This window comes from Enhydra lutris, unplaced genomic scaffold, assembly GCF_002288905.1.
Source record: "Enhydra lutris kenyoni isolate GAN:26980312 unplaced genomic scaffold, ASM228890v2 scaffoldscaffold7, whole genome shotgun sequence".
Taxonomy (NCBI): domain Eukaryota; kingdom Metazoa; phylum Chordata; class Mammalia; order Carnivora; family Mustelidae; genus Enhydra; species Enhydra lutris.
This window is the reverse complement of record NW_019154091.1, coordinates 14,515,880-14,539,168: the sequence shown is the minus strand read 5'-3', so window position 1 is coordinate 14,539,168 and position 23,289 is coordinate 14,515,880. Positions and strand designations below refer to the sequence as shown.

The 23,289-nt window shown below is 37.7% G+C and overlaps 1 protein-coding gene across 1 annotated transcript in view; it reads right to left on the bottom strand.

Moving 5' to 3' along the window:
* Positions 1-2,186: 2,186 nt before the first annotated feature.
* LOC111142191 (KIT ligand) overlaps positions 2,187-23,289 on the bottom strand; it is an 83,379-nt gene continuing 62,276 nt past the window's right edge. The window contains exons 5-10 of the mRNA XM_022495203.1: positions 22,279-22,438; positions 21,545-21,628; positions 12,041-12,150; positions 11,320-11,387; positions 10,199-10,275; positions 2,187-2,869 (exon numbers count right to left, since the gene is read on the bottom strand). Of these exons, the coding sequence (XP_022350911.1) occupies positions 10,236-10,275; positions 11,320-11,387; positions 12,041-12,150; positions 21,545-21,628; positions 22,279-22,438 (462 nt within the window). The 3' untranslated portion in view covers positions 2,187-2,869; positions 10,199-10,235. The remainder of the gene's footprint in view (positions 2,870-10,198; positions 10,276-11,319; positions 11,388-12,040; positions 12,151-21,544; positions 21,629-22,278; positions 22,439-23,289) is intronic.

Below are 23,289 nucleotides of genomic sequence, written 5' to 3'. Positions count from 1 at the left end.
TTCTCATGCCTAAGCGATTCGAAACCATTGGTGAAATAAATCAAATTATTAAACTGAGAAGTACCAATTTTCTCAATCTACACCTGACCTACACATATAATTCATACATATTTATATCTATTTTTCTCAAAATAATCAATGTCACACACTGAGACAGGTCCTTTCAGCAAATAAACTGATCTCTGGGTTTATTACTAATCGATTGTATCGGGGGATATTTAAGGGCCTGAATAAGTCAATGCAGTTTCCCAAAGCACCTGGGTTGTATCTTAGAGAAATGACTACCTTTTAAGGAACCCCAGCACTTTAGAGAAGGAAGGGATCATAGAAAGCATCTGGGCTCTTTGGTACAAAAAAAGAGCAAAGGCCACTTCACTGGAGTTGATTTGGATCTGCTTTGAACATAATCTAAAAGCCAACTATGCTAGAAATTCTTGGACTTTTGAAATCAAAGGAAAGCTCACAGTTTTTCATGATTTTTTTTTTTTTAATCACTACACTGCAAATGGTCATCTGAGGGGGTAGAACATGACAACAATGTTATAACAAGAATTAAGTTACAATAGAGAGCTTTGGATTCCTTTATGTATCTGTTCATGATATAGTAAAAGTATCTTCATCAAAATAAACCGTAAGAATTCATTTCAGTCAGATGCTTATTTGCCTATAAAAAAATTGGTAATGGAAATTCACATAATGTCTTAACAACTTTAGTTTAAAAGCATGATGTCCATCTTTGGAATTCTTACCAAATTCACTCTTAATAGGACAAACGCTGTTACATGTTTTTAAATAGCAAACTGACATGTGTAACTACGTAAAGTTCGCTAGTTTTATTTCATAAACATTAATGAATATACAGTGACTGATTTTAAATAAATGGATCCTTTAAGCTGATAATGGTGATTATATGAGAAATAACTAAAATTTCCTGATTCCTTGCTGCCTTATAAAAGCCAAGTAACCTAGTTTTCAATACCCATATTATAATGTGGGTGTGGTTTTCTTAGATACTAAATATAATTTATTTTTACTTTCTCTCATGATGTAAATTGAAAATTGCACCTTCATATATTCAGCAATTTCTATGTAGTCCCTTTACATAACTCTGTAGTATTTTTAGAATATAAACATTTCATAATATATTTTGCAAGCACAATTTATACACTCTGATAGTGGCAGGGGAAAAGGGTGTTGAATGTGTTCCTCAGTGACTGTCCTGATATTCAGTGTTCTTAGCTTTGGGCCCTAAGTCTTTTGGAAATTCTCCTCTCTGTAAAGGCATCAATATTTGGGGGGGGGTTATTATTTTTATGTTTTTATTAAACTTAAACAAAAAACCTAGTTCATTCATTTATTACCCCACCCCATCCCTTGCAACCACCAATCTTTTCTTTGTATATATGAGCTTGGTATTTTTAATTGTCTTTCATTTTTTTAGACTCCACATACAAGAGATCATATGGTATTTGTTGTTCTGACTTGTTTCACTTAGCCTAATGCCCTCAAGGTCCATCCATATTATCACAAATGACAAGATTTCATTTTTAGAGCTGAATGATAATCCATTGTGTGTGGGGGGGTATGCACACACATATAGGTAAATGTACACATACACACATCTTCTTTATCCATTCACTCATTGATGGACACTTATATAATTGTTTCCATATCTTGGCCACTGTAAATAATGCAAAGAACATAGGGGTTTATACATCTTTTAGAATTAGTGTTTTCATTTTCCTTGGATAAATTCCCAGAAATGGAATTCCTGGATAATATGGCAGTTGTATTTTAAATTTTTTGAGCAAACTCAAAATTTTCCATAGTGATGGCACCAATATGCACTTCCACCAACAGGGCACAAGGGTTCCCTTTTTCTCCACATCCTTACCGATACTTACTATCATTTTTCAGATAATAGCCATTCTAACAGGTATAGGGTATCTCTCATTGTGGTTTTGATTTGCATTGCTCTGGTGACTAATGTTCAGCAACTTTTCATTTATCTGTTAGGCATCTGTAGCTCCTCTTTGGAAGACTGTCTATTCAGATCTTCTGCCCATTTTTAAATTATATATATTCTTTCTATTGAGTTGTAGGAGTTCTTCGTAGATTTTAATTATTAGCCCCTTATCAGATACATGATATGCAATCATTTTCTCCCATTCTGTAGGTTGTGTTTCATTTTGTTGATGACATCAATGTTCTAATTCAATACTGGCTCATAGTCATGGTTAGATCTAGCTAACCATGTCCATTTGTCTGGGGGGATACAGGTTTATGTCGAGAAGAGACCGAGATCAGACCCAGACCATTCATTAGCATCTACAAGGCTGACATGTTGCCTACTCCAATTATTTTATCCCCACTGTCTTCTCTATGTAGAGTTGTTGATGTTATTGACATTTGTTTTAAAGTTTTTTTCTGGATCCCTTTGAGAAAAATTATTACCCCCCACTATTCAGGATGAAATCTACTTGCAGAGGCCAAGATAACTATGCACTGCAGGTTGTAACTGAAAATCAAGCTATGTGGCTTTTCAGCAATTAGACACTTCTGGAGGCATGCAAAATGGTGCATGCAGTCTGGGACACGTGCTTTCTCTCCCAACATCAGTTGCAAGTTCTAAATGAGACCACAAGTCCCCCAGGTCCTTAAAATAGAGTCCTGCTCCATGCAAGTTCTTCTTTATAGATGATTAATTCAGCGCCAGTTTCACAGTAAAACACTTTGTTCCAATTTGTGAATCATCCATATAGAGTCATGGGTAGCAAGAACAGATAAAAATGCAGTCTGTCACTCCAGACAGAATATGAATTTGTTTAAAGCTGCTTCATTTATGAAGCAAACATGAACTGTTACCCGCCTAGAGAGGAAAGAAAAGAGAGAGAGGTTATGGTGTATCTGCTTTCTGCCGCCTTTTCATTCTCAATAGCTGAATTCATAGGACTCCATATTGAGTCATAGACTTAAAATAACCGCTTCACTTACACAGCCTAAAAGCACTTGACAAACCTTTCCCCAAATGCAATGACTAGTCACTCTCTCTGATCTTCCTGTTAACATTTAACATTATCTGAAATGATCTTACTGTTTGAGTCTCTCCACCCATTAGAACGTATGCTCCATAAGGACACAGAGTTTTGGCCACCTTTTTTTTTTTTTTTTTTTTTTTAAAGATTTTATTTATTTCTTGAGAGAGAGAGAGAGAGCAAGAGTGAGCAGAGGGGAGGGGCAGAGGGAGAAACAGACTCCTGGCTGAGCAGGAAGCCCTAGGCGGGGCTTGATCCCAGGACCCTAGGATCATAAACTAAGCCGAAGGTAGACACTTAACTGATGAGCCACCCAGGCACTCCATTTGTCTGTCTTTTTAACTGCTGTGCTCCAACACCTAGAACAGTGCCTGACACAAAGGAGATACTCAGTAAATATTCTTTGAACATAAGGATGGTTGAATGCATACCCGGTGGCTTTCACACCTGTTTACCGGTTTGCATACCACAGATTGTTTCCATTTGTGGTAAGAGGGTTATCTTGTAGCCTTGAATTTCTCTAACCAGGCCATGAGAAGGTAGTAGGTAAGGGGAGAGGCTTTGAAAGACCCAGACAGTGTCTAGAGAGAAATGGAGTAGCATGAAGGAGATAACCTTCATGGTTAGTGGAGAAGCTGATCACCACCAACAAAAAGCAGCCTTGTGGGGCGCCTGAGTGGCTCAGTGGGTTAAGCTGCTGCCTTCGGCTCAGGTCATGATCTCAGGGTTCTGGGATCGAGTCCCGCGTCGGGCTCTCTGCTCAGCGGGGAGCCTGCTTCCCTCCCTCTCTCTCTGCCTGCCTCTCTGTCTACTTGTGATCTCTCTCTGTCAAATAAATAAATAAAAAATTTAAAAATAAAAAAAAAGCAGCCTTGTGGTCACTGAGCAATGCTGCTGTGTCAACTGCCCAGCCAGGTTCAAGCCATCGCTTCTCTCAACTGAGGAACAGCAGCCGCAAGTTCACTTTCAGTACTGTCAGCCAAGGAAAGAAAGACAGAAATCCTGGCATCAGATCCTGACAAAGCCTCTGGGGAGGTTCATTTGGCCAAACAGAGCTTATTGTACTTGTTGAAACATGAAACCTAGACATTGTTTCATTTCTTCAGAACTGGTGTTAATCCACTGAGTTTTGGACTCGGCTTTAGGATTTTCAACTTTCAAGTCAAGAATCTATACTTCCTTAACTGTTTTTTTTTTTTTTCAGTCACAACCCCTAAATGAGTATGTATGTTGCTTTTTCTTCCCTACTCAATACTCTTTCTCTTTGTCCTTATCAATCCCAGAATCTCAGTTTTTAAATATTTGAGATCAGTGCAGAGGTTATATGTAAATTGTGTAAAATTCCACACTATAAGTGATAAGAAGTGCAGTATTTTTGTCCAGTCTCTCTAAATGAATATTCTAAAAACCATATTGCATGACAATTTACCAGAGAACTCCAGAAACTAGAGAACCTGCACCTGGGAAAAGAGAACTAAATCCTGAAAGAAAAATTAAGAAACATTAAGAAAACTTCAGAAATCCAAAAAATATAGCAGATATTTTAAAGCTTTATTTAAAAAGTAAAAGGGAATCACACACACACACAAAAGCAAAAGGATATATTTTTTTAAAAAGCTAACAAGAGCTTAAAATTCTAAACTTAAGTAGAGAAGCAAAAATGGAAATCTATTTCTAATTTTGTCCCTAGGGCTCTTAGCAAAGAAAATAAACTTGAAGGTTTGACAACTGTTCTCCCATAGAACAAAAACTACAATTTTTATAATGATACCCTAGATCCTAGCAACAACCTCATGAAATTAGCAGGGTGAGTCATATTATTCCCTTAACTATCTCTGAAAAACCAGGGGTTAAGACAATGGACATACAGCTTATCTAGTTGCAGAGCCAAGTTCTGAACCCAAGTCTAATCCCTTCTTATCCTCTATATTCTAATGTGTCTACAGAAGGGGTTCAAAAACAAATCCTCCAAAGCTCTGGAAATTCTTGGGAAACATCTGGTAAAGAGTCACAGATCTTGCCAAGCCCTGTGTGCCAAATGACTAAACCTGACTCAAGGTCATCCATATTTCAACTCTAGGATCTATTATCTCCTGTCTTAGCTCAGGTCTGCAGGAAATGTCCAGGCTGTGTTTCTTTTGTGAATTTCTCCACCAGCCTAATTGTAATAATTATTTTCAGCACTTACCATGCTGGGGAGTATCATTAAACACTGCTGTCCTAGTGTCTACAAAGTCACACTATTTACAGTCAACCAAACTGGGCGTGATGATGCAGTCCTTCTCCCAATGTCTCAATGAAAATTCTTTGTAGCTGACTCCCAAACCCCAAATCTATTACTTCCAGCCCTGACTATTCTTTGAATCTCCAGTCTAACAGATTCAGCCACTGGTCAGTATTTCTTAACACCCCCTTCCCTTATTTTCTTTTAATGGCACCACCACCTGGTTAGTCCCATAGGCCCCAAATCATCCTTGAATACTACCTATGATGTCAAGCCTCACATTCCACTAGTAACCAAAATGTGGTGATTCTTTTACTGCATATCTCCAAAGTGGTTCATGCTTTCCTATTTCCCTGGCCCTGACCCTAGTCCAGGTCATCATTCTCTCTCACCTGTTTGGAAGGCTGGCTTCCTAGGTAGAAGGAACTCTCTGACTCCAGCTCACTGCTTCCATCCATCTGTCTGGCCACACCAACTTCTCATTACTTTCCCAAACCTTGGCTCTGACTGTATATCACTCACATCTTTTCCAACCCTCCAACATCTCCTTACCTGACTCCATAAAGTATATGTCCTGTACTTGGAATTTTTCAAACTGATGTCCATATCCTTGTTTCTCAGCCTTTTAACCCTTCATGTGTGACTTTCCACTGGGAGTCTAACTAACTGTACAAATGAACTCTTGAACACACTCTCTGCATCTTCTGGCCTCCCTGACTCAGTTTATGCCATCTGCAGTATCCAGATGACTCCTTTCCTATTGCTATTAAAATTTTACCCATCATCCAAGATCTGGCTCAGTATATCTGCCACCTCCAACATCTAGCTTGTGATGAAGCCTTTCTCCTGTTGCTAGTGATTTCTCTCCTTTCAGATAAGGCAACTGTATATGGGTGTACCTGTGTATAGTTCTAGGAGATGCACCCATTCCACACCTATGTCAAGGACACATCCTCTACAATGTAAGCAGTGGTCTTGCCTTTGATCTCTTATTGCATTTGCCTTGTAAGCTCCTTCCATTGCTTTTTAAGTTCATAAACTTCTAGTTTCCTTTTAAAAGTAGGTTATTATGCATATGCCTTATTTCCTTTTGTAGGCATAAGCAATCTGAGGACATAACTCGGTTATATTAAGCTTTCATCCAACCATGTACCTACTTACTAGAGTGTGTTGGAATCACATTTGTGGGAAGAATGAAGAGCAAAATTTTCCTATAAATACTCTTTTATTTCTTTCTCAAATGGCTATATACTGCTAATAAATGAAAAATTCTTGTGGGATGCCACTTATGAATATTTGAAATCAGCTCGTCGATTACATCTATTTTTAACTTTTTGTGTAGATATTTTCATGTTTGGTGTCAAATAGACACCACTCTAATCTATTTTCATTTAGAGCCAATTTCTTTTGTTTCTAGCTCATTAGCTTATAATCTTTCCACCTTCTTTCCTCGTTTTAAAATACCAAACCCTCCTTCTCTTTACCTTCCAATTATGGGTTATTTCATTTAAAGAACTAACTATTCCATTTTCTATTCTAGTACTACAATATTTATCTTAATTTGTTTTAGTTGGTGAAACCTACACTTCAGGGAGAAATCCCTGCCATAATCTGACTCATTCCCTGAACTTTCCCCTTCCTTGTAAACTAAAAAAAATGGCTATAATCCAAATTATATCTACTCTTAAAAATGCATAGCAACAACTGCAAATGACATTTCAATCTTGGTGCTTTTTACTACTGTTTTATTTCTTGGTATATTTCCTCTCCTACCACCTTATATTCTGCCCTCACCAACCTCTTCCTTTATCACACCCCTCTTCCCAAATTATACTTCAAGATCCTTGGCAGGTTTTAAAAACCTCTGCTGATACAGGGACAAGCAAAAGGCTTTACACAATGGGTACTCAGTAAATGACTACACATGATACCTATACATTTTGAATTTAGGGTCTGTAGATTCAGGATGACGAGCTGGATCTTTTGTCTTTTTCTTATCCTTCCTGTGTCTATTTTTGTTTTTATTTTCATAAATTTTGTTCTCACGTTAATGCAATTCTGAGATTCCCATCTTCTCCATTTTCCTTGCCGACAAATATTTATTCATCATTGCATGCACAAAGTATAAGCTCTATAGTTTGGTGGAATTCCAAAATGAAATTCAGAAACAAATCATGCCCTGTAAGAGCTTATGGTTTAGCAGAGGACACAAAACATCTATAAAAGTAATTGTGAAGTCCTATTAGTGTGTATTACATGGGCATTCCATGATGTATGAACTGTCACGTGAAATATAATGAGCTGGCCATAAATTTGGGAAGTCGGCTTTTTGGAGGTGGTGGTACCTGAGTTCAGTCTTGAGAGAGCTCAGTGGACATGACGAGCAATACTTTATGAAGGAGAATGCCACCTCCGATTTCACCACTCATAATGTGTGAGGAGTTAATTTCTCAACAATCGAGAGCTTCGTTTTAAACCCAGCTTGATTCATTGTAAACATGAACAATATTTCACGTTTTAAGAAAAACTGTCATTTCCCACAACTCTCTTTCCCCTCGCTTTGGACATTTTACTTTCCTATTGACCCAATTCAGCAAATTACGTGCACATGCGCACACACATACGCAATAAAAAGAAACCCCACTTTGCTTTCTTAAAGATTTTTAAGATTTTATTTTATTGAGGTAAGAACGCTTCCTGTGAGCTCTACCCTCTTTCCACCTATTTAAGTACACACTACAGCACTGTGAACTATGGGCATAATGTGTCACAGCCGGTCTCTAGCACTTATCCATCTGGCAAACTAATTAAAAAAACGTACTTCAGAAGGACTGTCTTCCTTACTAGTGGTTAAATGTTCATTCAGGGTTTATTCACCCTGTCACACTCTTTCAACAAGCCTTGAGTGAGGGTCTACAACACAGAGGTTACAAGAGAGTCACTTATGAAGGAGAGACGGCAAGAACCAGCCAAGCTCTGCTCCTCTTCCTAACTACGCCCTAGTTGCTTGACTATGGCTGCTTTAACACGCAATTGTTTTCCCTCCTAAACACGTGCCCTGGGTTTTCCCATCATAATCCATTTTCCAAATGTCACAGGACAAATGCCGCAATTAAAAACCACATGATTAAAGACCTGTGTGCTAAAACAGGATCCCAGCGATCAATGCAGTCCAAAACCAAACAGAGGACGTTACTTGAGACTTTAAGACTCAATTAACCATGTAATGTGTGGTTTGTGGATGTCTCGCTTTAGGGAAGTGAAATGGCAGAGAACCTCCTGCGAGGCTCATGTTGGGGTTGAAGGGCAGAGAAATTATTTTTTCTAGAAACCTATGATTTCACCTTGCAGAGTATTGCTCCAGAAAATAAAAAGTATCAAGAGAAAATGTCTACTTGTTAACATTGTTTGACAGAAAACATGAGCTTAGAGAGAAGGTCAGATGGTGAGCGGGGGGTGGGGGGGTGGGGAGAAAGGTGCTGTTTATACTTTGGATAGGATCAAGGACCCAATTAAAGGCCTAATTTAGAAGTCCGTGTAATAGCAGGGTTAAAGGGTTAGAGAAATATGTGACATAATTATTATATCATGTTATTTGCGGCTGTTGAAAAATGTTCTTCAGCTACCAAATTGAGCCCCTGGAGGAGTTAAAAAGCTCTGCGATCCAGCTTCCCTGGGAAGGTTCAATCTGGAGATAAATCTCTGAATCTGGGACAAAAATGAAGTTGGAAGGACAGTGACCTATAAAGCAAAGGCAAAGCTCACCAACAAACCATCTAAGAACCCCAGAGAGTAAATGATCTTCTGATAATGAGGGAATGCAGGGAAAGAACTAAAGCTTGAGGAAGATGAGAGGACACTCATGTCCTGCTCTGATAAATGCCGGGGATCCCAGAGCCACAGCAAAATGAACAGCCAGTTGGCGGCAGAGGTAGAAATGAGCAGAGCAGGAACTGAGGCTGGGTCAAGTTAGTGCCATTCTGGTGCTTGCCCCAGCCCCTCCCCAACCCCACTAATCTGGAGCCTGCAGCTGGGGCCCTGAGAAAGTAGACAGGAGAGCAAACAGGAGAATCCGCGCCTCTTGGCCATGGTTTCTTACTCTTTTCTCCCACAAGCCCTCCACAGTCCTTCACGATCTCGACGGGCATCTGTTTCTGGTTTATGTTTACTGCATCCTGGGCTCTGGACTGGCACAATTATTGCCAGTCATGTGGCAAGCGGCACTTTACCTTGACAACTTTCTTCTCCTGATTCCTAAGATATTTTGGTCCTTTCTCTTTTTCCTTTAAATAGCAAGGAAACATTTTTGGCATTCACTTGTTTCAGCTTCTGAGATACTTTTTCTTTTTTTTTTTTTTTAAGATTTTATTTATTTATTTGACAGACAGAGATCATAATTAGGCAGAGAGGCAGGCAGAGAGAGAGGAGGAAGCAGGCTCCCCGCTGAGCAGAGAGCCGGATGCGGGGCTCGATCCCAGGACCCCGGGATCATGACCTGAGCCGAAGGCAGAGGCTTTAACCCACTGAACCACCCAGGCGTCCCCTGAGATACTTTTTCTATTAAGTTATAGCAGCCACACCTAACTGAAATGGGTTTTATTTACTCTTCCTCTCTTAATATTACTTTAGTCCTAATTTGTTTTTTCCCCTTGCCAAATTTTTTTTTTCTGGCCTCAAAATAGCAAACACTCCACTGTTAATTTTGTGTATACCTCCCACACAAGACGAATCCACTAATCAGGACCACTAATCTCTGCTTGTCTTTCAAAATGTCGAACACACGTAACTGAATTGTGCATATGTAATTCACTGTAACAGCTTCCGTTAACATACTGACATCAGTTTAATAGTCAATTTACTATATTTCGTTTCTGAGTTTAAGTGTCTAAGATGTTGTATCGTTTTTTGAAATCTTTCATCTTGAATTTGAAAAACTTACCAAGGTACGAAAGTAACAGTGTTGATAGAAGCCACAATTACACCTCTTGAAACTCTCTCTCTTTTTCTTGCAACATACTGAAAAACAATGAGAAAAACACTATTTGCTTTTGGACAGAGATTCTGAAGTATACCATGATCTTGGCATTGTAAAAGGCAGTTTTTCTGTAAATACAGTTAGAAAAGGTGACAAAATTGAGTGGGAAGTTTACCTTCATAAACAATACTAAAGAGAAGAAGGAAGACTTTATCTGCTTCAATATAGTCTTCCCAAGTAATGTAAAAATTCTCTCTGCCTATGCATATACACATATTAAAAATCCCTATCTGTACTTAATACGTGTATATGTATATACAAAGGCATGATTGAAGAGAAAGTAACATGCCAAACTAAACTATAACTGGAGGTAAAGCAAAATATTAGTATTTAGGCAATATGGGGTAAGGTAAAAGTGATCAGCATCAGTTATAGTAAATGGAAAGTTTTCAAAACAATTTTTGTGTTTGGCTTTGGAGAAAATATTAAACAGACTGAGAAGAGTTAAGGGCTCCAAAAGCTAGAGGGAAGCCATATATATCAAGGATGCAAAAGAAAGTCACTGCAAGTATCCTGACTAGGAGGTAACCTCATGAACCGGGGTTTACGGGAGAATGAGACAAGGGTACAGTTTAGAAAGGGGAAGGAAAAGCAAGGTTCTGTGGCAGCTCAGCCAAGACATCATAAAGATATGGATGAAGATGATGACTATTGCCAAAGACTAAGACACAGGGAGGAGGAATCAGTAAGTCCTGTGGGTGGCATGGAAATGTGCAGATGAGCCTCCAGAGCCCCGTGATGGGGCGTCCAAGCAAGATTCTGCTTCTTAGAGAAATGGAGCTGAGAGGACCACTACTGATGCCTGAAGATAGGTCAAGAAGATGTGAAGGTCTTCTATAGGTAAGTGGAAATGTGGCATCAAAGCAAGTGTGAGAGGTAGGAAATGTGGATAAAGATCACCGATACACGTTGGGAGATGCCATGCAGAGCAAATAACTTCTTCTTAAAGACATATAAGCATGTGCATGGTTGGTGAAATGGCAACTGTCAAGCTTACTTCTGCACATATTTAGCAAATAAAGTACCTTATTTCATTATCCTCTTCATTAATCTGTATATTTTCAACTGTCCTTGTGAGATTTGGTTGTTTCTTCTGGGAAAAGAACAGGATATGTATTATAAAAGTATCAATGAATGGTATAATATTCAAGAGGTTAATGGTCTCAACTTTTATATTTTATGTCAATAACTCCAATATCAGGGTTCCCCCCCCCAGCATGCAGCATATAAAATACTTCTGCAATAAAAAAATATGAAAGATGCACCATATTATCAACTTTTTTAGGGGGTTGGAGGTGAAAAAGTAGTATCAAATTCAAAAGACAGTTCAAAAAGTTGAATCACAATGATTTAGTGCATTTCAAAATTTTGTATAGGTTTCTGTGAGAAGAGAACAGAAGAAGAGAAATCCAAAAGAGCAGATAACACAATGGCCCTTCTATTTGGCTTTAAAAGCAAATCATAGGATTTGCAACCTATTTCTTCCTTTTTATATTTGCTGCGGGCTATGAAAATCAGTTCCCATTTCTTAAGTGTGCCTTTTCAGCGGGAGGGTTGTCTCCTAAGCATAAGGAATAAGGGGAAAAACCTTTAGATTTAGACTCTATTGAGACTAAGTTAAGGTAGGACCTTTTCTCAGAAAAGGGCAGTTTGGTAATCGTTTATGTAAATCAAGTATGCACAAATAAATACTAAAGTTCATGAAGTTTTGATCAAGGAGAATAAAAAAGGAATAGCAACCCTTACCTTCCAGTATAAGGCTCCAAAAGCAAACCCAATTACAAGAGAGAAGAATGCCGGCAATGCCATGGCCGCCCACTGCAAGTTGGAGTCTCCAAGGGGGTTTGCGGCCTTCCCTGTAATTCAAACAGTGCAGTGGTGAGCAGCACATCCCTGACAGATGCTCTTAACCTGTGGTTGTTCCCAACTGTTGCAATAACGTACTCTTGACCCAGCTCTGTTTAAAATATTTGGAACCCTGATTTTTCCGCGGAGTATTGTTTTGGGACAGCCAGACAAGTCCTTGTCATCTCCAAAACACGTTAAGTTGAAAAATAAAAGAAAAGCCACAGAAGGATCTCTGACGTGACTGATGTTGACACACATGGAACACAGATGACATATTCCTAAAGGTGACTGGTACTCTCGAGCAAATCCATTTTCCATGACTTTATCTTCTAAAACCTTTTTTGTTTTCTCACTCTTCACATCTTGCCAAGAAATTTGGAAGAGGACGTTTTGCAACCCGGATCAAGGTCGGTAGGCGTTAAGCTGTTTTGCCTGCCACAAGTAGTAAGTCATTAAATGGACTTAGCTATTAAAGTATTTTTAGGTACCTCATGCTTAGAGCCATAGCGTTTCCTCATCACATCCGCAGTATACCTTTACTGGATGCCAGAGTGTGGCTGGCTCTGTGCTAAGGACTAAAGGTTTGATTTTTCGGACCTTTTATGTTGGAAAGCCTGAGACCATTAAACACTAAAGAATGGCTGAAAGTACCAGTGTCTTCTCATTGCTTACTCTTAACAGCAAGAGATGGGGGTGGGGGGTGTGTGAGAGAGGGAAAAAACATGTGAGATTAACTTGGGACTCGTTTTGACTTTGCTTAGCTCCTCCGTGAGCAGCAAAATGATTCATGAATTAAACAAAACACATCTACCATCTACCACAAGGGTCTCTTCTCTCTGTCTCCTTACAAGGAACAACCTGGTTGTTAGAGACACAGACACATGTGCCAACCTATACGAAAAGAACCGAAAGTCTTCAGTTTTCTTTTGGTGAAGGGATACATTTAGAAATTATATATTTTCAGCAATTATATGATCAAATGCAAACTAATCCAAGGTAAATGATTGTTTTAGGCTATAATATTATGCAACATTTGGGATATGGTGTCAGCCTATAGTCACCTGTTTAACATATTAAGTATGTAACATAAAAGAACCAAACCACTGTACATGTGTAAACATTTACAGGGAGAACATGAACTTACAGATTTAACCTGAGAGGCCAGAAACAAATCTTATCTACTGCAGAGAAAACAGGAATTGCCCATTTCCCCACCATTTGTAAACTGGGAGCATGGAATTCACTAATTGCAGGACTCCTATTTCCAAAGGGCTCTAATAGGAAGTGTGTGTGTGTGTGTGTGTGTGTGTGTGTGTGTGTGTGTGTGTGAAGGAAGGGTGAGTCATGGGTGCCCCTTACACTTAAGGAAGGGTGATGGGGAGGGAAGTGGGGTCTTCCATTCATATAACTACAAATCACTTCCTTGAGACTAGACTAGCCTATCTTCTGATCGCCCCCCACCCCAACCATCCTATAGCCTCGTGGGAAATAAGTTTTAGGCATTTTAAAGTAGAATTCAACATCAATTCTTTCATCAGAAAAAAAGTTACAACGTGGAATTTGGTATAATCGAAGTGGTACTACCATTATTGTACTAATAGAGCTATTTTAAGGGTTATATCAAAGATTGTGTGTACTAGTCTGGAATTTAACTACCATTTATAAAAGTATTTTCTCTCAGAAAATGGACTCAGAATTATAAGCAATTCTTGACATTTTAGGAGTTTTCATATCACTATCTGTACATAACTTGGCTCTTTGTGGTTGTATTCCAGTAACAAGCCTGAATTCTCCTTGAGGGCCACCGTGCTATTGATGAAGGATAGTTGGAAGACAGGGACAGGCGCCCCCCCACCACACCCCCGGCCAACCCCCCAGGAAGAGGAAACCACCCTTAAAAGGATTTTACCCTGCTGGTGGAAGGAATCCTCCCTTCCTTCCCATGTGACAAAACCCTGACTGGATGACAGGCACTGGGAGGGCTCGTCAGATTGACACAGCCTGTCAGCAAGTCCATAAAAACCCCTAGACTTAGAAACTCCAGTGGCAACCCCTTCGGGTTTCCTCCCACCTTGGGAGCTCTGTGCTATCACTTTGCTATCACTCAATAAAGCTTGTTTTGCTGCCCACCACTCTGTCTGGTCTACCTCTTCATTCTTTGAGGTGGCATGACCAAGAACCATGGGCACAGACGGAGAAAAAAAATTCCTGCAACACTATGGCCCACAGTGTCTATTGGGACTGCTGTGTGGTTATGATAGATTTGACCAGGAGGGATCCGAGAGGGGTCCCCTCATGAAGATATACACAGAGAACAAAGGAAGCTATTAATATTTTTGTCCCCAGACTTCAGTAGAAAACAAAGGAGCTGGGATGGTGCTATGGAGAATTCTATTACATATACTCGGGTACCAGATGTCCTAGAATCAAGGCAAGCAACATCATAAATTCTTCCTGTTCTTTCCCAAAGCCAAATCTTGACTTGAGCCATTCAGACCACAGGAAAGACCAGGGCCACTAGCAACAAGCAGAAGTGGCTTACCAAAGTGAGATACTCCGGGATTCCCCGCTCACAGTCTTTCTCAGGTAGGACAGCCCCTAAAGGTTTTCCAAAGAAATCCATGCTGGACAAGAGACCTAATTAAAGAGAACTCACCCACCTCACTCTTCCAGAGTAGTCACTTTTTAACTACTTTAAAAGTTCCACCCCCAGAACTATGGCCCCAAACTATGGTCCCAGAACCTGACTAACACATTGCAGCAGCCTACCTGCGGGACGGAGAGAGGGAGGGGGCCTCATAAAGACTGGGAGGGGAAACGGACCAGAGGAACTGAGCTTCACCTCCTGGAGGGTCAATATTACCTTGCTTTTGTTATTTCTCCCTAATGCAAAGAGCTTAAGAGCCAGCCTTTGGTTCTTTCCAGAAATACTACAGTCCCTCTTGCAGAGAGAGAAAAAGAATGTTACCAGAAAAGGCTTATTCATACCTCCAGGGCATGACTCCCAAGGCTACCGCTGCTACTTACTGGAGATCAGTGGGATTTGAACTGGGTGCCTCAAGGCCAAATGGTGGGTATTTGGCCCTACAGGTGCCCAAGCTAGTAACAAAGCTTTGCTTTCATGTAAAGATTGCCACATAAAACTTGTAGGGTGAGGAAGCTCATCTGGATAGGATTTGAGTAATCCCACAACCCTGGGCTGTTGTCATAATTCTGTCTCATTATTATGAATGTCCAAAATTAATGGAAACTGACTTGTTTGGTTTGACCAATAATACCCAACATCTGTTCAAATACAGAACACAAAAAACTGTGCTACAATTTTGCTGACCTGCTTTTTCAAATGATTTTACTTACAGGCATCACCATGCCTGTGAACATGGACCTCTTGGTGCTTAGAAAACCTTCAAATCAGTTCCCCTCCTTAATTCAGATTCAAAGCTCATTGCAGGTTGCCGTAAGTACTGACCCACAGCCTTGGTGCACCTAATTATTCTAATAACGATGAACACATATTATATATAAGGCATGGCTCCGAGTTCGTGTGTGTTAACACATTTAAAACTCACAGAAACTCTATGAAGGAGGTACTATCATCCTTCACTTGACTGGCAAGTCCAGAGAGATTAACTTGCTCAAGGTCACACAGTTATCCAAGGGCCAACACTGGTATAGAAGCCCAGGCAGTCTGACTCAAAGGCTGTCTTTTTAGAAGATGTATAACGTAATGTCAAAGTAAGGATAACTTCCGTATCATTTAAATATAGTCTGCAAGGATCTTAAACATTCTTTTAGCTTGATACAAAGGAAATTACTATTATTTTGAAAACATAACTCCTTCTGGATAACTTGAACACTTTTATAAGGGAGAATCATGGCATAATGAGAGGACACTCACGTCTCAGGACTCCTTCATATAGACTGCTCCTCCAGCTAGCACGACCACTTTTTGGGATTTTATCCTGCAAATTTCACTTCAAATTTCCCTGGCCATATCCCTCCAAAAAGTCTCACCTTCTTTATGCTACGACTAAAAACATTGACATACTTCTATTATAATATATATTGTAATATATATATGATAAAAATACTAGGACTTTCTCTTATAAGAAGGTAAGCTCTACAAGAGCAAGTCTTTGTGCATGGGTATCTAAGTGCCATATTGATGAGTAACGTCTCCTGGCAAAAAGCTGCAAATTATGCAAGATCCATTTTTTTTTTTTTATAAAAAGGAAAAAAGGAAAGCAAAATAAAAAAGAAGGCTGACCATTTTGTAATAAAAAAAAAATGAATAGGTGTTTTATATTCAATGTCTTTTGAGGTAAGTAGAAAAGACCTTTGCTTCCATCCATGGTAATAGCATATTAGCCTTCCCAACCTAAATAACTGTTATATTAAACAAATTACCTGAGGTAGTTACTTTCATACATTAGTCAATAGGTAGCTCAAGAACATAATCCCTAAGAGTAAAAACATATCTGGTGAGGCCCATGATTGTCTTCATTTTCTGGCTGGGAGGTATGGAAGATAGAACCCAAGTAGGGTTCAGTAGTTTCACAGAAATAAGGAATCAGAGACTGAAGTTCAGGGATGCAGATGTGTCTGGAGTTTGTGGGGCAGGGTTATTGGTGGGAAAGGAACCGTGCAGAAAAGGAGCACCAGAAATCTCTGGAGGAACCTCCTTAAGTCAATGGTTAAAAAAATAAGCTGTACATGCAAGGAAAAGACTTCACAAAGCCTGGCAATAAACAATATCTGGGAAGCTATGATCTTGACTGTTGATCAGAGACAAAGGAGCTCTGACAAGCCAGAATGGGGAGATTTTCTAGGCATTCAAGAGCTACCTTAGAAATTCTATGCCTTAGCAATAAGCCTACGTTCCCCCTTCCCTCTAAGAAAGCTTAAAAACAAGACAGGGAAGGAAAATAAAGATAATCTGCCACTAATTGAACTGCCTATCTGTACAAAACTCAGAAGTCTCTAAAGAAATGCTATAAAATCTACATTCTCATAAACATAATATCCACAATATCCAGCATGTATTCAAAAATAACCAGCCACTTAAAGGGAAATGCGACCCATAATCAGGGAGTTGGGGGCCGTCAACACATAACCTACCCTGAGATGACCTATATGTTGAGATCAGGAGATGAGAATGTCAGAGATTCAGAACAACAGTTGACCCTTGAACAATGCAGGGGTTAGGAGCACCAACCTCCTGCACAGCGGAAATCTACATGTAACTTTGACTTCCCTAAAACTTTACCAATAGGCCACTATTGACTGAAAGCCTTACCAATAACAAACAGCACGTATTTTATACGTTATAACTATTATATATATGAAAATAATCTAAGGAAAATGTTAAGAAAATCATGAGAAAATACATTTACAGTAAAAATCTGTTTACAAGTGGACCCATGTGGTTCAAACCCCTGTTGTTCAAAGGTCAACTATACATCCAGGGGCCAAAAAAGTAAATATCATAATGAATATGCAGATGGAAAATCTCAGCAGGAAAATATACAAAGAATTAAACACAAATTTTAGAGTACAAGCTTAGAAATGAAAAAATGTACTAGATCCAAACCCATAGAATGTATAACACCAAGAGTGAACCCTATGTAAAATAGGCACTTTGAATGGCTATGATGTGTCCAGGAAAGTTTATCAGTTTTAACAAAGGTTAAATATTCCCTCTCTATGGGGAATACTGATAATAGGAGAGGCTGCACATGGGTATGGGCAGGAGGTATGTGGGAAATCTATGTACCTTTCCCTAAATTTTGCTATGAACCATAAATTGGTTTAAAAAAATTAAAAAACAATTGTATTGGATGAAAAAAAATGTATTGGATGAAACGATCGGCAGCTTACAGATGGCAGAAGAGCCAGGAAACTTGAAAACAATAAGTAGAAATTATGCATTTTGGTGAACAGAGAGATTGGGGAGAGAAAAAAAATCTGAACAAAACATCCATAATCTGTGAGACAAGATCAAACTACCTAATAAACATGTGATTGCTATGTGTGTGATTAAATATACTATGTGTGATTCCTTTTGGAGAGGAGAGAAAATGAAGAAAAATATTTGAAATAGTTATGGACAAATTTTTCCCAAGTTTTGGGGAAAATACAATTATGTATCAAAGAGGCTTGACAAAACGCAAAAGAAAAAAAATACAAAAAAAAAAATCCCAGTCCTAGGCACATCTTAGTCAAACTACTACACAGAAGAAAAACTTGAAAGGCAGAGGGAAAAATGACCCAGTACATATTAGAATATAAACTCTGGATGCCTTTCTCTCAGAAACAATAAAAGCAGGTGACATTAAGTGACATCTTTAAAGGACTGAAAAAAAGTTCTGAAAACCCAGAATTCCATGTCCAGTAAAAAGCACCTGCAGTACTGAAGACATTTTTTTTTTTTTTTCTTAAGTATGCTCCAGGCCCAGCACAGAGCCCAATGTGGAGCCTGAACTCACAACCCAAAGACCAAGTCCTGAGCTGGGATCAAGAGATGGCCACTAACACACTAAGCCACCCAGGTGCCCCCAGGGACATTTTTTAATTAAAAAAAAAAAAAAAAAAAAAAAAAAAAAAGATTTTGTTGCCAGTAGATTTATACCACAGGAAATACTAAAGGAAGTTCTTTAGACTGAAAGGAATTAACACTAGATGGAAAGTTCGGTTTACAAGAGGGAATGCAAAGTTTAAGAAATAATATATGGGTAAATATAAAAGACAACTATATTCTTTTGTTTTTTAAAAAAGACATAGGATAGCTTAAAGCAATAATTATAAGACTATTGTGAGGCTTATAACCTATGTAGATCTATATGTCAACACAGCACAAAAGATGATTCTCATATTTTTTTCTTAAGTGCTACAATATTAAGTAGAACACTGCAAGATGTATACTGTAATTCCTAAAACAACCACAAAATAATGCAAAGAGAGCTGTTGAAAATAAAATTAACAAAATTAACCCAAAATCAATTGGGAAAGGAGAAACGAACAAATGAGGCAAATAGGAAATAAAATGGTAGGCCCAAATTCAACCATACCAATAACTGTATTAAATATAAATGGATAAAATACTCTAATTAAAAGTTAAAGACCGCCTAGCTGAAATAGCAAGGCCCAACTATACACTGACTACCAGAGATGGTCTTTAATAGAGACAGTAGGTTGAAAAAAAGAAAGGTATACCATGAAAACAGTAAGCATTAAGAAAAACTGGCTCCACTAACACAGACAAAATACACTTCAAGACAAAGAATTCTAGCAGAGATAATGATGATTATTTCACTAACAATATAAAGGTCTGTTAATCAGGGAACCCATAACAATAATCAATCTATAACCACCTAATAATACAGCTTCAAAATATGAAGTAAAAAACACATAACCAAAAGGAGAAATGGCAAAAACCACAAATAAAAGATTTTTAATCTTCCTCTATTAGTAGTTGATAAAAAAAATTAGACAAAAAACTTTAATAAGCATTTGGAAGATCTGAACATTATCAGCCATTTTGATCAAATTTTAGAATGCTACACTCATTATTTGAATGATACACATAAGTTTCAATAAATTTTGAAAGATTACAGTGTATGTTTTCTGACAATAGAATTTAGAAACCAATAAGATATCTAGAAAAAATACATATGTTTAGACATTAAGTAACCCACTTTTATATTACTCATGAATTAAAAAAGAAATCACATGGAGAATTAAAAGATATTTTTGAAGAAATGATAATGGAAACAATATATCAAAGTGTGTGGGATGCAACTGAAGTTGCTTACAAGAAAATTTATAACTTCAAGCGCTTCCAACAGAAAATTAGAATGGCTTAAATCACTAATCAAACTTTTCAACCTTAAGGACTTCAGCTACAACTTAGCTGAACAAACTAAGCCCAAAGTAAAAAGAAGGAAATAAAAAAGATGAGAAACCAATGAAATATAAATTAAGAAGCCAAAAGTTGCATCTTTGAAAAGATTAATAAAATAAAATCAGTAGTTAGTAAGAAAGACCTTAACTGACTAACAGTCTCTTTCTAATACTTTTCAGATCTGATGTGTTTTGTAATTCAGAATTTTGAGATTTTAGAAGATTCTGTCTTACAGATATTGTATATAATATCCTCAGCAAAGTCTAGGTAGCATGCTGTGATCAAACACAATATTTCTATAGTGAAATCTATAAATATTCACTCTTAGAAGGAGAAAGACTATAAACAGCCTTATCTCAGTTTAGGTCAGGTCAGGTTTTTGGTGCCAAAAATTCCCAAACAAATGGATTTTAGAGGTTTTTAAATTTTTTCTGAATTACAGAACTGGTATTGTGGATTTGTACTAAATTGATTATTCCTTTTTATAGGTAGGTCCTCTCTATGTCCCTGAACATATGACAGTGCCCCATTACTAAGTCTTAAGGGATAACTTTCTTAACTAAAATCATAGGATGAGTTTTTTTCCTTCTACAGCTTCCATGAAACTAGAGGATCAGAATACTTAGTAAAATCCAATGACCTTTATAACGACCTTCCCTGTATTTGAAAGGAGGACATTAGACTACCAGGAAATTGGGTCCTTAGTCAAAGAGCACAGAAATTTAAGGCAAAGAAGCATATTCTCCTCTAACATAATTTTATAGTAAATAAAATCATCAGATGTACAAATATAAAATTGTAAATACTGATATAACAAAACAAAATATCCTTAGAATTCTATACAACCAACATCTGTACTTTCAATTTTAAAATTCCATTTTTGTCAGACAAATCCCACAACAAATATATTAAGTTGACAATGAATAAAGCTTAAATCATATTTCTAAAAGTAATTATATGACTTATTTAAAACAATCTTAGCAAATTTTGGCCCAATACTCTAAAGATCATCTTGGGTTGTAGGGAAACCCATTTCTACAAACCTAATATTTATTTACTTATTTAAAATTTTTTTAAAAAAAATATTTATTTATTAATTTGAGAGAGAGAGTGCGCACACAAGCGGGAGGAACAGACAGAGAGGGAGAAAGAATCTCAAGCAGATTCCATGCTGGGCGAGGAGACCATGTGGGGCTTGATCTCATGACCTGAGCCAAAACCAAGAATCAGACGCTTAAGCAACTGAGCCACCCAGGCACCCCCAAATTTTCATTTAAATCCTAGTTAACATATAGTATAATATTGATTTCAGGAGTAGAATTTACTGATTCATCACTTACACAGAAACCTAATATTTAATTCTCAGGAAGATCGTAACAGGAAGAACAGTAACAGAACAGTATTAATATTATAATTAAAGAAATTTCCTTTAAAGCCCATGCAATACTCCCATAGGTGCTAACTGGAGCCATGCATGCATTAAATCAGACGTATGTACTTACTATTACTGCTACTGCTGTCATTCCTAAGGGAGCTGGCTGCAACAGGGGGTAACATAAATGGTTTTGTGACACTGACTCTGGAATCTAAATAGAAAGCAATAATGTGTCAGTGTTGCATGGTGATTTACAGAAATTACAGAGTGTGCAAAAGGTTGAAGTGCAATACCAGAGTACTTTCAATGTCTGCTTCCCAAATTTTGATTATTCAGATCCTATTTATTTCTTACTGGGTCCTGTTCTATTTTTATTAAGAAATTCATCACAGTCGCCTTACAGAGCAAAGATTCATTGCCTGCATACTTAACAAACATAAGTAACACAGATTTTCCCAATGGGAAAACAAGTCTCAACACTGAGTAACTGGTAAAGATCAGAATTCATGACTCAGAGGTAGACCTTAAGGAAAAGGCTTGAAAAGGGGACATTAAGAAAACTGGAGATGAAGGGTAACACACACTACATAATACGAGCAAGTATCAGATAAATCTACCTCCCATATTGTTTACCGACAGAAAATTCCTATATTTGAAAATGACAAGTGTTGCTTTGGTTTGAAAACCAACAAATCAACTGATCACTTCTTTCATGCCATTTATATATGTCTTCGTGTTAGACATGTACACATACATCTTTCTCTAGCTACACATATTTGAGTCAGAGGTAGATTCTTACCTATATATACAAGATTCAAGCTTGCTTTTCACATTTGAATTGGAAATGCTTATTTGTCTTACCTTTTTCAGGACTTAATGTTGAAGGAAGCACACATTCACTAGTTTTAGATGCCACTATCTCCAAGTCCTTGAGGGCATCAATGGATCTGTTAAAAATTCTGAAGAAATCTTCAGGGGTAAAATGCCTGGGTTCTGGGCTCTTAAATGATTTTTTTACATTCTGGAAGAAAATAGGATTATATTCTTCAGATAGTTGACAGATCTAACTGATGTTGAGGTAACAGACGATAAAAATGTCCCCCAAAGACGCAAGTAAAACTAACACTTTTAGACAACTGTCTTAACCTACATAATTCAAACTGGTACTATAAGATAGTGATCCCATCCACTTTGGTCTGGGGCTCAACTCCTGATAAAGGAATGAAGTGGTGGTGGGGGTAAGGTGAATAGAGTATCAAAACAAAATAATGTTAGCAACAAATTAGAGACACTGTTCTTTAAAGATGCTCATTAAGATAACGATTCTTCTTTTATTTTTTATATTTATTTATAACTTTATTATATTATATATTTATTTATATATTTTATTTTTATATTTATTTTATTAAAATACCTTATAACATATGCTCTAAATATATTTCATTTATATATTATACATTTATTTACCTATTTATATATATTTATTTTTTTAATATTTATTTTATTTTAAAAAATCCCTCTTATAACACATGCTCCAAATAGCCCCAAATTAAAAAGTCAGATAATACTAAATAGTGGGAAGAATACGGAAAAGGGGGGCTCTTATATATTGGTAGAATACTATAACTTGGTGCATTTGGTATCATCTGGTAAGGTTGGACATGTGCCCATTCTGTAACCCAGAAATCCCACTTTGGGTGAATGCGCTAGAGAAGCTCTTGCACATACATGCGAGGAGACATACAAGAAAAGTTCTTAGCAACAGTGTAATATAACCCTTAGATCAAACAACAGAAGAGTCGTTTAACCGTGAGAGACTCTTAACTGTAGGAAACCCACTGAGGGCTGCTGGAGGGGAAGTGGTGGGGGATT